General features: G+C 47.7%; 2 protein-coding genes across 5 annotated transcripts in view; one reads left to right on the top strand and one right to left on the bottom strand.

The window, feature by feature from the left end:
* LOC106561137 (2-iminobutanoate/2-iminopropanoate deaminase) overlaps nucleotides 1–3,574 on the top strand; it is a 6,084-nt gene extending 2,510 nt beyond the window's left edge. The window contains exons 3-8 of one of the 3 annotated variants that reach the window (XR_014383267.1): nucleotides 911–965; nucleotides 1,070–1,138; nucleotides 1,640–1,736; nucleotides 1,805–1,834; nucleotides 2,615–2,670; nucleotides 3,278–3,574. Coding sequence is in view for 1 of the 3 variants with exons in the window: in XM_045712550.2 (XP_045568506.1) it covers nucleotides 911–965; nucleotides 1,070–1,138; nucleotides 2,615–2,670; nucleotides 3,278–3,337 (240 nt within the window). In the remaining 2 variants the exon portion in view is untranslated. Of the gene's footprint in view, nucleotides 1–910; nucleotides 966–1,069; nucleotides 1,139–1,639; nucleotides 1,835–2,614; nucleotides 2,671–3,277 lie in introns of all 3 variants that reach the window. The other 2 variants (XR_006763638.2, XM_045712550.2) reach the window with 2 other exon arrangements.
* A 1,232-nt stretch (nucleotides 3,575–4,806) lies between these two features.
* LOC106561136 (uncharacterized) overlaps nucleotides 4,807–14,768 on the bottom strand; it is a 35,359-nt gene continuing 25,397 nt past the window's right edge. For both annotated transcript variants that reach the window (XM_082971289.1, XM_082971288.1), the window contains exons 3-4: nucleotides 9,199–9,325; nucleotides 4,807–8,882 (exon numbers count right to left, since the gene is read on the bottom strand). In XM_082971289.1, coding sequence (XP_082827415.1) covers nucleotides 9,228–9,325 — 98 coding nt within the window. In that variant the 3' untranslated portion in view covers nucleotides 4,807–8,882; nucleotides 9,199–9,227. The remainder of the gene's footprint in view (nucleotides 8,883–9,198; nucleotides 9,326–14,768) is intronic.

Below are 14,768 nucleotides of genomic sequence, written 5' to 3'. Positions count from 1 at the left end.
ACCACAAGACATAGAACAGGGATATAGCAGATAGGGGGGGGGTCTGTGAAACTCACTCCTCAGACTGAAGGGTTTCCACCTGCGCTGCTGAATAGCTCAGTGGTGAGACTGGGTGAGATGCTTCAGGAGGTCATCAGTGGTGAGACTGGGTGAGATGCTTCAGGAGGTCATCAGTGGTGAGACTGGGTGAGATGCTTCAGGAGGTCATCAGTGGTGAGACTGGGTGAGATGCTTCAGGAGGTCATCAGTGGTGAGACTGGGTGAGATGCTTCAGGAGGTCGGTCATCAGTGGTGCGACTGGGTGAGATGCTTCAGGAGGTCATCAGTGGTGAGACTGGGTGAGATGCTTCAGGAGGTCGGTCATCAGTGGTGAGACTGGGTGAGATGCTTCAGGAGGTCATCAGTGGTGAGACTGGGTGAGATGCTTCAGGAGGTCGGTCATCAGTGGTGAGACTGGGTGAGATGCTTCAGGAGGTCGGTCATGTGTGTTTGCGAGGCAGATGTCCTGGGTTCGAGCCTCGGTATCAGCAGAATCAGGAGGAAGCGGTACTCGTTAAGCTAGCAGCGCGACATCTTTTACACTCATTCGATATCAAAGTTAATTGAAAATATAGGAATAAGATTTACCCCTAAACAATCTCTTCTCTATCACGGGGCGGCAGCAGGTAGCCTAGTGATTAGATCGTTGGACTAGTAACCGAAAGGTTGCTGGATCGAATCCCCGAGCTGACAAGGTAAAAATCTGTTGTTCTGCCCCTGAACAAGGCAGTTAACCCGCTGTTCCCCGGGCCCTGAACAAGGCAGTTAACCCGCTGTTCCCCGGGCCCCGTGGATGTCGATGTCTGTTAAATGCGGAGGACACATTTCAGTTGAATGCAATTAAATGTTCTTCTATTTCTATCCCATACAGGCTCTGGTGAACATGGGGGAGATCCTGAAAGAAGCAGGGTGTGGATATGACAGTGGTAAGTTATGTTATTTTGTAAAAACTTGTATCATGTTGTTTGTAAACTGTATCTAGCAAAACCATTAATTTCATGGTTTTTATTTATTTTTTATTTTCCCACAGTCGTGAAAACTACGGTTCTTTTGGCTGACATGAATGACTTCGCCAGTGTAAATGACGTCTATAAAACATGTAAGTTTCTCTGTTGGGATCCTTCTTGTTGAATCCTCTGAATATTCATGTTGTTGGGATCCTTCTTGTTGAATCCTCTGAATATTCATGTTGTTGGGGTCCTTCTTGTTTAATCCTCTGAATATTCATGTTGTTGGGGTCCTTCTTGTTGAATCCTCTGAATATTCATGTTGTTGGGATCCTTCTTGTTGAATTCTCTGAATATTCATGTTGTTGGGGTCTTTCTTGTTGAATTCTCTGAATATTCATGTTGTTGGGATCCTTCTTGTTGAATTCTCTGAATATTCATGTTGTTGGAATCCTTCTTGTTGAATTCTCTGAATATTCATGTTGTTGGGGTCTTTCTTGTTGAATTCTCTGAATATTCATGTTGTTGGGGCTTTCTTGTTGAATCCTCTGAATATTCATGTTGTTGGGGTCCTTCTTGTTGAATCCTCTGAATATTCATGTTGTTGGGATCCTCCTTGTTTTGTTATGATGATATTTATTAGTCTCCTGTAGGTTCTGACACTTCACATAGTGTCCACAAGGTGTCGCTGTTTCCCAAGAGACTGAGTATGGTATGGAAGGGAGGCGCACTTCACATAGTGGCCATAAGGTGTCATTGTTTCCCAAGAGACTGAGTATGGTATGGAAGGAAGGCGCACTTCACATAGTGGCCATAAGGTGTCACTGTTTCCCAAGAGACTGAGTATGGTATGGAAGGAATGCGGATGATAATTTTTGTGTATGTGGCACTTCCCTTGAGTAGGTTTGAGCAATGCCATGACAGTGACTAGAGTTAAAGGTAGAGTTACCTACCATCATACAGATTCAGTCAGCATCTAAAACTCACTAACCTGAGCTTGAATAATGGGTAAATATTGTACAATCCAGGTGTGTAAAGCTCTTAGATTTACCCAGAAAGACTCACAGGTGTAATCGCTCTTAGATTCACCCAGAAAGACTCACAGGTGTAATCGCTCTTAGATTTACCCAGAAAGACTCACAGGTGTAATCACTACCAAAGGTGATTCTAACATGTATGGACTCGGGGTATCTAATCAAGATATATTTCTCATACATTTTTGCAAATATTTAAATTTGTCTTCCACTTTGATGTTAGATTATTTTGTGTAGATCGTTGACTAAATTAAAATTTAAATCCATTTTAATCCCACTTTTGTAACACAACAAAATGTGGGGAGAAGTCCAGGGGTGTGAATACTTTCTGAAGGACACTGTAAATATACTTGGTCAATAAAAGGTCATTCTGATTGTGATTCTAACACACTAAGACCCCCCCCCCCCCCCCCCTCCCATAATGCACCTCACATTTCACACAACATCTCTGTTCTATATAAAGATCATTATACTGGATGTCCTGGGTAAACTGAATGCTGATTTTACCATTACCCAGGTCAAACCAGGCGTTTTAATTAAGTCTTGTACCAGATGTACAGTATGTAACCGTGTTTGTGTTCCTCTCCTCTTTAGTTTTCAGCAGTAGCTTCCCAGCGAGGGCTGCCTACCAGGTCGCTGCTCTGCCCAGGGTGAGGATCTGACTGGTTCATCTCAGCACACTGTTTCTATGGCAATACAGAACCTAACCATGTCATGTTACTGACAACAAAGCTGAGAAGTACCTGAATAATATTTTTGTCTCTCTGTGACTCTCTCTGTCTCTCTCTGTCTCGCGCTCTCTCTCTCTCTGACTCTCTCTCTCTCTGACTCTCTCTCTCTCTGACTCTCTGTGACTCTCTCTCTGTCTGTGACTCTCTCTCTGTCTGTGACTCTCTCTCTGTCTGTGACTCTCTCTCTGACTCTCTCTCTCTCTGACTCTCTCTCTCTGTGACTCTCTCTGTCTGTGACTCTCTCTCTGACTCTCTGTGACTCTCTCTCTGTCTGTGACTCTCTCTCTGTCTGTGACTCTCTCTGACTCTCTCTCTCTCTGACTCTCTCTCTCTGTGACTCTCTCTCTGTCTGTGACTCTCTCTCTGACTCTCTGACTCTCTCTCTGTCTGTGACTCTCTCTCTCTCTGACTCTCTCTCTCTCTGACTCTCTCTCTCTGTGACTCTCTCTCTCTGTGTCTCTCTCTCTCTCTCTCTCTCTCTCTCTCTCTCTCTCTCTCTCTCTCTCTCTCTCTCTCTCTCTCTCAGGGTGGGCTTGTAGAGATTGAAGCTGTGGCTGTTCTAGGCCCTCTGACTGAGGTCTCTTGATGTTACCCTACACGTCAGCGACAGAACAGGAAAATCAACAACTCCCATGTCCCATTAAATGACGTGCCGTCACAATACCAGCGTATAGTGAATCATTTTCATTGGTTAATACCGGTCCAATAAAACATCACTTCCTGTTTTTACTTGATGGTTTAAAAATACAGTAAAAAAAAAATGAATATAATGAATGTAGCTCTTTTCCACATGATTAAAGCGCTGAGTGAGTTTATTGGTCAATACATCTGTGACATTCTGTAGCAGACTAACTGTTGCAGGTTCTACAGCATCATTCTTATTGGCTGCTGAGGTGTGACCTACGTGATGAGGTAATGGTCCAGGTACTTCCTGACTGAATGTTCCTGCCTGACAACGGTTGCTCACCACGTCATCGACTGTGCAGTCAGGCATCAGATGACTATATATGATGTGGTTAACTACCTCTCCAGGTATCAGATGATGTGGTTAGCTGATATGTTAACTACCTATCCAGGTATCAGATGATGTGGTTAGCTGATATGTTAACTACCTATCCAGGTATCAGATGATGTGGTTAGCTGATATGTTAACTACCTATCCAGGTATCAGATGATGTGGTAACTACCTATCCAGGTATCAGATGATGTGGTAACTACCTATCCAGGTATCAGATGATGTGGTTAGCTGATATGTTAACTACCTATCCAGGTATCAGATGATGTGGTTAGCTGATATGTTAACTACCTATCCAGGTATCAGATGATATGTTAACTACCTATCCAGGTATCAGATGATGTGGTTAGCTGATATGTTAACTACCTATCCAGGTATCAGATGATGTGGTTAGCTGATATGTTAACTACCTATCCAGGTATCAGATGATGTGGTAACTACCTATCCAGGTATCAGATGATGTGGTAACTACCTATCCAGGTATCAGATGATGTGGTTAGCTGATATGTTAACTACCTATCCAGGTATCAGATGATGTGGTTAGCTGATATGTTAACTACCTATCCAGGTATCAGATGATATGTTAACTACCTATCCAGGTATCAGATGATGTGGTTAGCTGATATGTTAACTACCTATCCAGGTATCAGATGATGTGGTTAGCTGATATGTTAACTACCTATCCAGGTATCAGATGATGTGGTTAGCTGATATGTTAACTACCTATCCAGGTATCAGATGATGTGGTTAGCTGATATGTTAACTACCTATCCAGGTATCAGATGATGTGGTTAACTACCTATCCAGGTATCAGATGATGTGGTTAGCTGATATGTTAACTACCTATCCAGGTATCAGATGATGTGGTTAGCTGATACCTTAACTACCTATCCAGGTATTTGTAGATCTGGCGTGCGTCAGCAGCGTAGTCCAGCAGGAATCCAACCTGTGTGCTGCTCTCTCTCTCTCTCTCTCTCTCCAAACCCTTCCCCTCTCTCTCTCTCTCTCTCTCTCCAGCTCCAAACCAAACCCAGTCTAGGTATTAGTAAACAAGGCTTTATTTTGACTGTACAGACAGTTAGTGCAGAATACACAAAGCTCTTATCAGAGTGAATATATTACAGAAGAACAGCGACCACTGTTTCAGGGTCTGGAAAATAAAATAACATAAACTCTTTAATCCTATTGCCCAACACACAGTCACACACCTAGTAAAAAAAAATCACAGTCTCTCTACAATGGCATGCAGAGCCATTGTTAAGTTCAGGGGAGAGGTTTACAGACTGAACCCTTGGGGAAATGCCAGCTAGGTATTAAGAGTCTCCAAAGTCGTTGTTCAGGATGAACCAGACTCCTGTGGCTGTCTATCTAATACCAGGACCATTGGAGAATCTTTATTGTTTTGCATCTCAGCCAGAGGTGGTTGTAGAAGAGCTGCAGTGTGTCTATGTGTTGGCTCAGTAGTGTGCCTGAAGGTAACAGATTATTCCCAGGTGAAGAGAGGACAGGTAAAAGTGGAAACCTGCAAATTGACAGCTCTTGTAACTCCATGTTATCATAAATAACAAAAAAAAAAGGTAGAAATCAAAGTTTAAATAACTTTTTTTTTTTTTAACCATTGAGCGTTTTTCACTCTGAATGATTTGGTACATCATGTCCTGCTGCATCGATCAGGACTCGTCCTCAAACACACAGACTCATCGTGATTCTATATATATAGTGACGTTTTGAAACGAACAAGGTGAGAAAGAAGAGTACAGACTGAGTTGACAAAACATTAAGAACAACCTGTTCTCTTTCCATGACAGACTGACCAGGTGAATCCAGGTGAAGGATATGATCCCTTATTGATGTTTCACCTGTTAAATCCACTTCAAATCAGTGTAGATGAAGGGGAGGAGACAAGTTAAAGAATGATTTTTAAGCTTTTAGACAGTTGAGACATGGATTGTGTGTGTGTGGTTTTAAGTGCCTTTTGAACGGGGTATGGTAGTAGGTGCCAGGCGCACCGGTTTGTGTCAAGAACTGCAACGCTGCTGGGTTTTTCAATCTCCACAGTTTCCCGTGTGAATCAAGAATGTTCCACCACCCAAAGGACATCCGGCCAACTTGACACAACTGTGGGGAAGCATTGGAGTCAACATGGACCAGCATCCCTGTGGAACGCTTTCTACACCTGGTAGAGTCCATGTCCTGATGAATTGAGGCTGTTCTGAGGGGGAAAATGGGATTCAACTCAATATTAGGAAGGTGTTTTTAATGTTTGTCCACTCAGTGTAAAGTCTCTTCTCAACATTACACTGTACACTCCAGGTCTACTGTTAACCGCTTAGTATTACAGATCTACCTGTTAAAATAACCGCATTGAAGTAATCACTCATTCATGAATGACTTCCACATTAGCAGGGTTCAGTCTAGTCCAGAAGAACAGTTGTTAGATTGTTTGGCTCGTCTTCCTCTTTCAGAGCAGCTAGTAAAAAGTCAAGTAGTAATTTATTATGGAACATTCTCCCACCGAGAAGCTGTTCAACACAACATCGACTCCGTATTGACAACCTTAAAGTGACAGTGTAGTCTGACTGCGTCTGAACCTCAACTTCACAGTTGTTGCTAATGTAGAGCATCGTTTGGCTTCACCACAGCCGTCTGTTAGAGAGAGTCAGAGAGTTCAGCTGGAAGCCCAGGTGGCTCCAGATAATTGGGAGTCAGAGAGTTCAGCTGGAAGCCCAGGTGGCTCCAGGTAATTAGGAGTCAGAGAGTTCAGCTGGAAGCCCAGGTGGCTCCAGGTAATTAGGAGTCAGAGTTCAGTTGGAAGCCCAGGTGGCTCCAGGTAATTGGGAGTCAGAGAGTTCAGCTGGAAGCCCAGGTGGCTCCAGGTAATTGGGAGTCAGAGAGTTCAGGTGGAAGCCCAGGTGGCTCCAGGTTATTAGGAGTCAGAGAGTTTAGTTGGAAGCCCAGGTGGCTCTGGGTAATTAGGAGTCAGAGAATTCAGCTGGAAGCCCAGGTGGTTCCAGGTAATTAGGAGTCAGAGAGTTCAGCTGGAAGCCCAGGTGGCTCCAGGTAATTGGGAGTCAGAGAGTTCAGTTGGAAGCCCAGGTGGCTCCAGGTAATTGGGAGTCAGAGAGTTCAGCTGGAAGCCCAGGTGGCTCCGGGTAATTAGGAGTCAGAGAGTTCAGTTGGAAGCCCAGGTGGCTCCAGGTAATTGGGAGTAAACGTTCAGGTGGAAGCCCAGGTGGCTCCAGGTAATTGGGAGTCAGAGAGTTCGGCTGGAAGCCCAGGTGGCTCCAGGTTATTGGGAGTCAGAGAGTTCAGTTGGAAGCCCAGGTGGCTCCAGGTAATTAGGAGTCAGAGAGTTCAGCTGGAAGCCCAGGTGGCTCCAAGTAATTAGGAGTCAGAGAGTTCAGTTGGAAGCCCAGGTGGCTCCAGGTAATTGGGAGTCAGAGAGTTCATCTGGAAGCCCAGGTGGCTCTAGGTTATTGGGAGTAAACGTTCAGCTGGAAGCCCAGGTAGTTCCAGGTTATAGGGAGTAAACGTTCAGTTGGAAGCCCAGGTGGCTCCAGGTTATTAGGAGTCAGAGAGTTCAGCTGGAAGCCCAGGTGGCTCCAGGTTATTAGGTGTCAGAGAGTTCGGTTGGAAGCCCAGGTGGCTCCAGGTACTTAGGAGTCAGAGAGTTCGGTTGGAAGCCCAGGTGGCTCCAGGTTATTGGGAGTCAGAGTTCAGTTGGAAGCCCAGGTGGCTCCAGGTTATTGGGAGTCAGAGAGTTCGGTTGGAAGCCCAGGTGGCTCCAGGTTATTGGGAGTCAGAGTTCAGTTGGAAGCCCAGGTGGCTCCAGGTTATTGGGAGTCAGAGAGTTCGGTTGGAAGCCCAGGTGGCTCCAGGTAATTAGGAGTCAGAGAGTTCAGCTGGAAGCCCAGGTGGCTCCAGGTAATTGGGAGTCAGAGAGTTCGGTTGGAAGCCCAGGTAGCTCCAGGTAATTGGGAGTCAGAGAGTTCAGCTGGAAGCCCAGGTGGCTCCAGGTTATTGGGAGTAAACGTTCAGCTGGAAGCCCAGGTTGTTCCAGGTTATAGGGAGTAAACGTTCAGTTGGAAGCCCAGGTGGCTCCAGGTTATTAGGAGTCAGAGAGTTCAGCTGGAAGCCCAGGTGGCTCCAGGTTATTAGGAGTCAGAGAGTTCGGTTGGAAGCCCAGGTGGCTCCAGGTACTTAGGAGTCAGAGAGTTCGGTTGGAAGCCCAGGTTGCTCCAGGTTATTGGGAGTCAGAGTTCAGTTGGAAGCCCAGGTGGCTCCAGGTTATTGGGAGTCAGAGAGTTCGGTTGGAAGCCCAGGTGGCTCCAGGTTATTGGGAGTCAGAGTTCAGTTGGAAGCCCAGGTGGCTCCAGGTTATTGGGAGTCAGAGAGTTCGGTTGGAAGCCCAGGTGGCTCCAGGTAATTAGGAGTCAGAGAGTTCGGTTGGAAGCCCAGGTGGCTCCAGGTACTTAGGAGTCAGAGAGTTCGGTTGGAAGCCCAGGTGGCTCCAGGTTATTGGGAGTCAGAGTTCAGTTGGAAGCCCAGGTGGCTCCAGGTTATTGGGAGTCAGAGAGTTCGGTTGGAAGCCCAGGTGGCTCCAGGTTATTGGGAGTCAGAGTTCAGTTGGAAGCCCAGGTGGCTCCAGGTTATTGGGAGTCAGAGAGTTCGGTTGGAAGCCCAGGTGGCTCCAGGTAATTAGGAGTCAGAGAGTTCGGTTGGAAGCCCAGGTGGCTCCAGGTAATTAGGAGTCAGAGAGTTCGGTTGGAAGCCCAGGTGGCTCCAGGTTACATGGTAGTTATTGCCAATAGAGGAAGAAAAGGTGATCCATCTATATTTCTAGGATGAGAAGGCACTTTGGTGACAAGACTTAGGCTACGTCTGAAATTACACCCTATCCCCTAAAAATCTGGGAATTAGGTGCCATTTTGGACACACCCTGGACAGTAATATGTATTGAACTGGTCTATCATCGTCGTGGCAGATGAGTGTGTGTGTTTTCCAGTAGCCTTTTTATTAACTTCATGGTCTTTGGGTCGTGCATCCTGTCTAACAGATCTTCTCTGGAATGTTAAAAACTGAGGTTTTATCCAAGGAGGTTGTGTTTCCCTGGCCACTGAAAGACAAGAACAAAAATGTTTATTTTAGTTACATATGCTTGTATATTGAGTAACATAAGTACATTTATTCAATAACCAGGTTAATTAGATTCCTTGTTCATAGACGTTAAGCTTGTATGCCCCCTAATATATACACACACACACATCATCAAGTCCTTGAAATGGGGGGAAATTCAAAAATAATTCATCTTCAATGAAAAGATCCACATAATGTTGTTTTACATTGAATTTGCTAAGTAGCATGTCACCATCTGTGAGAATAGATTGATGTTTTTAATGTCTGTTCTGTCTGGGGGAGAGAGGGGGTCTTACCATCAGCCTCCTCGGTTTGATCTCTCTTCTTAGTTCTGTTTCTTGTCTTTCTCTGCTTCCTGTGCCACTCCTGCCAACACCAAGGCCGCTGCTTCCTGTGCCACCTCAGACACAACCACCGGGACACCTGGGAAAAACAACACACACACACACACACCAGGAAATCAACGCCCGGCTAGTCGTGTGTGTTGTTGATGTGTGACATTCCAACATGAACGGTCTTCGGTGTCATTGAACTGTTAACATAGAACAACAAAGACGGAGCAGAGAGCCTAGAGTCAAACCTCTCTGTTACCAGAACATCTTGGTGAATATTAACAGTGAAGACTGACAAAGCAGAGAGCCTAGAGTCAAAGCTCTCTCTGTTTCCAGAACATCTTGGTGAATATTAACAGTGAAGACTGACAAAGCAGAGAGCCTAGAGTCAAACCTCTCTCTGTTTCCAGAACATCTTGGTGAATATTAACAGTGAAGACTGACAAAGCAGAGAGCCTAGAGTCAAACCTCTCTCTGTTTCCAGAACATCTTGGTGAATATTAACAGTGAAGACTGACAAAGCAGAGAGCCTAGAGTCAAACCTCTCTCTGTTTCCAGAACATCTTGTTCAGCAGAACCAGCTTGGTGAATTGCCTGGTTATAAGGGGTGGGTCCAACCATGCAAACAGCACCACAGAGAGACAGAGAGAGTTATGCAAGGGGTGGGTCTCTCTCTCTTTCTCTCTCTGGCTAAAAAGGACAGTTTGTTCTTTCTGTGTTTGTAGAGTAGACAGACAGACAGACAGACAGACAGACAGACAGACAGACAGACAGACAGACAGACAGACAGACAGACAGACAGACAGACAGACAGACAGACAGACAGACAGACAGACAGACAGACAGACAGACAGACAGACAGACAGACAGACAGACAGACAGACAGACAGACAGACAGACAGACAGACAGACAGACAGACAGACAGACAGACAGACAGACAGACAGACAGACAGACAGACAGACAGACAGACAGACAGACAGACAGACAGACAGACAGACAGACAGACAGACAGACAGACAGACAGACAGACAGACAGACAGACAGACAGACAGACAGACAGACAGACAGACAGACAGACAGACAGACAGACAGACAGACAGACAGACAGACAGACAGACAGCTCTCTACTGCTCACTCTGCATGTCTGGTTAAGTAGTGACAGTTATCCAGTTATCCTTATTTGTAATGTCATTGATCACCATTTTACATCCAACAATCAACGGTTTATATAAAACCCAGTTTTCCCCTCTGTCTGCCAGGTGATAGTATGTATATATACAGTACCCATAACCACAGCAACTGCATGCAGGCCAACACATAGTGAGCTGTACAGAACCAGTGGATATCCTGGTAGTGGATATAAGGTAACAGTACCAGTGAATATCCTGGTAGTGGATATAAGGTAACAGTACCAGTGGATATCCTGGTAGTGGATATAAGGTAACAGTACCAGTGGATATCCTGGTAGTGGATATAAGGTAACAGTACCAGTGGATATCCTGGTAGTGGATATAAGGTAACAGTACCAGTGGATATCCTGGTAGTGGATATAAGGTAACAGTACCAGTGGACCAGACTACATAGTCGGGTAACCTATAGCTAAACACTGTAGTAAACATAGCCCTGAAACAGCATGGCTTTCCTCTGTGACTCAGGGGAAATCTCCCCAACTCAGACAGACATGCTGGACTTGTCTTCACCCTCATTTAAACACAGAATATATTTCACTATCTGCTCTACTAAAAGAAAGAGGGCTGATTCATGCTACAACTGTGATTATGAACATTTTATTGTGAAGATTCTATTGTGAAAATTCTACTGTGATTGTGAAGATTCTATTTTGAAAATTCTACAATGTTTGAAGATTCTATTGTGACTGAAGATTCTATTGTGAAGATTCTACAGTGATTGTGAAGATTCTACAGTGATTGTGAAGATTCTACAGTGATTGTGAAGATTCTACTGTGATTGTGAAGATTCTACAGTGATTGTGAAAATTCTACAGTGATTGTGAAGATTCTACTGTGATTGTGAAGATTCTACAGTGATTGTGAAAATTCTACAGTGATTGTGAAGATTCTACTGTGATTGTGAAGATTCTACAGTGATTGTGAAGATTCTACAGTGATTGTGAAGATTCTACTGTGATTGTGAAGATTCTACTGTGACTGTAGAGATTTATGGTGAGGGTCTGACATGCTTTGGCCAGAACAGCGAGGGAATAACCTCATCTGAACTATTACGTGACAAGGGGCCATAAATAAACCTAAATGATCTATACATGAAGGCTACTACAAGTCACTAGACTGACTCCATTCTGCTCTGCTCTCCCAACGGTCACGTCAAAATGTACAGTTCACCAGACAAACATTTACATCAGAACTGAGGAGTGGGGACAGAGGACATTAACATGGTTTATGTAATCCCAGGCAACAGTGCAGAAGTCTTATCTGGGTAATTCACAGAGCACAATGAGAGAGGGGGGAGAGAAAGAGAGAGAGGGGGAGAGAGAGGGGGGAGAGAAAGCGAGAGAGAGAGGGTGGAGAGAGAGAGAGAGAGGGTGGAGAGAGAGAGAGAGAGAGGGGGGAGAGAAAGAGAGGGTGGAGAGAAAGAGAGAGGGGGAGAGAGAGAGAGAGAGGGTGGAGAGAAAGAGAGAGGGGGAGAGAGAGAGAGGGGAGAGAAAGAGAGAGAGGGGAGAGAAAGAGAGAGAGGGGGAGAGAGAGAGGGGAGAGAAAGAGAGAGAGGGGGAGAGAGAGAGGGGAGAGAAAGAGAGAGAGAGGGGGGAGAGAAAGAGAGAGAGGGGGAGAGAGAGGGGGGAGAGAAAGAGAGAGAGGGTGGAGAGAAAGAGAGAGAGAGGGGGGAGAGAAAGAGAGAGAGAGGGGGAGAAAGATGGGGGAGAGAAAGAGAGAGAGGGTGTCTCAGACTGCCTGACTGGGGCTATTGTGTTGGTCAGGACCTCAGGAAGAAGTGGCACACTAGAACAGCTTTTAGTCCTTCAGTAGAGACTACTGCGTCATGTCTGTACAGACTACTGCGTCATGTCTGTACAGACTACTGCGTCATGTCTGTACAGACTACTGCGTCATGTCTGTAGAGACTACTGCGTCATGTCTGTAAAGACTACTGCGTCATGTCTGTAGAGACTACTGCGTCAGCATCATGTCTGTAGAGACTACTGCGTCATGTCTGTAGAGACTACTGCATGATGTCTTACAAAGACTACTGCGTCATGTCTTACAGAGACTACCGCGTCATGTCTGTAGAGACTACTGCGTCATGTCTGTAGAGACTACCGCGTCATGTCTGTAGAGACTACCGCGTCATGTCTGTAGAGACTACCGCGTCATGTCTGTAGAGACTACCGCGTCATGTCTGTAGAGACTACTGCGTCATGTCTGTAGAGACTACTGCGTCATGTCTGTAGAGACTACTGCATGATGTCTGTAGAGACTACTGCATGATGTCTGTAGAGACTACTGCGTCATGTCTGTAGAGACTACTGCGTCATGTCTGTAGAGACTACTGCAGTCAGTGACGGAGTCTGATACCTCCCCCTAGTCGGTGTCTGATTCCTCCCCCTAGTCGGTGTCGGATACCTCCCCCTAGTCGGTGTCTGATACCTCCCCCTAGTCGGTGTCTGATACCTCCCCCTAGTCGGTGTCGGATACCTCCCCCTAGTCGGTGTCGGATACCTCCCCCTAGTCGGTGTCGGATACCTCCCCCTAGTCGGTGACTGGATACCTCCCCCTAGTCGGTGACGGAGTCGGATACCTCCCCCTAGTCGGTGACGGAGTCGGATACCTCCCCCTAGTCGGTGACGGAGTCGGATACCTCCCCCTAGTCGGTGACGGAGTCGGATACCTCCCCCTAGTCGGTGATGGAGTCGGATACCTCCCCCTAGTCGGTGACGGATACCTCCCCCTAGTCGGTGACGGATACCTCCCCCTAGTCGGTGACGGATACCTCCCCCTAGTCGGTGACGGATACCTCCCCCTAGTCGGTGACGGATACCTCCCCCTAGTCGGTGACGGATACCTCCCCCTAGTCGGTGACGGATACCTCCCCCTAGTCGGTGACGGATACCTCCCCCTAGTCGGTGACGGATACCTCCCCCTAGTCGGTGTCGGATACCTCCCCCTAGTCGGTGTCGGATACCTCCCCCTAGTCGGTGACGGTGTCGGATACCTCCCCCTAGTCGGTGACGGTGTCGGATACCTCCCCCTAGTCGGTGACGGTGTCGGATACCTCCTCCTAGTCGGTGACGGTGTCGGATACCTCCCCCTAGTCGGTGACGGTGTCGGATACCTCCCCCTAGTCGGTGACGGTGTCGGATACCTCCCCCTAGTCGGTGACGGTGTCGGATACCTCCCCCTAGTCGGTGACGGTCGGATACCTCCCCCTAGTCGGTGGGTCGGATACCTCCCCCTAGTCGGTGTCGGATGCCTCCCCCTAGTCGGTGTCGGATGCCTCCCCCTAGTCGGTGTCGGATTCCTCCCCCTAGTCGGTGTCGGATTCCTCCCCCTAGTCGGTGACGGTGTCTGATACCTCCCCCTAGTTGGTGACGGTGTCTGATACCTCCCCCTAGTCGGTGTCGGATACCTCCCCCTAGTCGGTGTCGGATACCTCCCCCTAGTCGGTGTCGGATACCTCCCCCTAGTCGGTGACGGTGTCTGATACCTCCCCCTAGTCGGTGACGGTGGCTGATACCTCCCCCTAGTCGGTGTCGGATACCTCCCCCTAGTCGGTGTCTGATACCTCCCCCTAGTCGGTGTCTGATACCTCCCCCTAGTCGGTGTCGGATACCTCCCCCTAGTCGGTGTCGGATACCTCCCCCTAGTCGGTGACGGTTACCTCCCCCTAGTCGGTGACGGTTACCTCCCCCTAGTCGGTGACGGATACCTCCCCCTAGTCGGTGACGGAATCTGATACCTCCCCCTAGTCGGTGTCGGAATACCTCCCCCTAGTCGGAGTCGGATACCTCCTCCTAGTCGGTGTCGGATACCTCCCCCTAGTCGGTGACGGAGTCGGATACCTCCCCCTAGTCGGTGACGGAGTCGGATACCTCCCCCTAGTCGGTGACGGAGTCGGATACCTCCCCCTAGTCGGTGACGGTGACGGATACCTCCCCCTAGTCGGTGACGGAGTCGGATACCTCCCCCTAGTCGGTGACGGATACCTCCCCCTAGTCGGTGACGGATACCTCCCCCTAGTCGGTGACGGATACCTCCCCCTAGTCGGTGACGGATACCTCCCCCTAGTCGGTGACGGATACCTCCCCCTAGTCGGTGACGGTGTCGGATACCTCCCCCTAGTCGGTGACGGTGTCGGATACCTCCTCCTAGTCGGTGACGGTGTCGGATACCTCCCCCTAGTCGGTGACGGTGTCGGATACCTCCCCCTAGTCGGTGACGGTGTCGGATACCTCCCCCTAGTCGGTGACGGTGTCGGATACCTCCCCCTAGTCGGTGACGGTGTCGGATACCTCCCCCTAGTCGGTGACGGTGACGGATACCTCCCCCTAGTCGGTGACGG

The sequence above is a fragment of the Salmo salar genome, unplaced genomic scaffold (assembly GCF_965601325.2).
Source record: "Salmo salar unplaced genomic scaffold, fSalSal1 ptg000245l, whole genome shotgun sequence".
Classification (NCBI taxonomy): Eukaryota; Metazoa; Chordata; class Actinopteri; order Salmoniformes; family Salmonidae; genus Salmo; species Salmo salar.
This window is presented reverse-complemented; position numbering and strand designations above follow the sequence as displayed.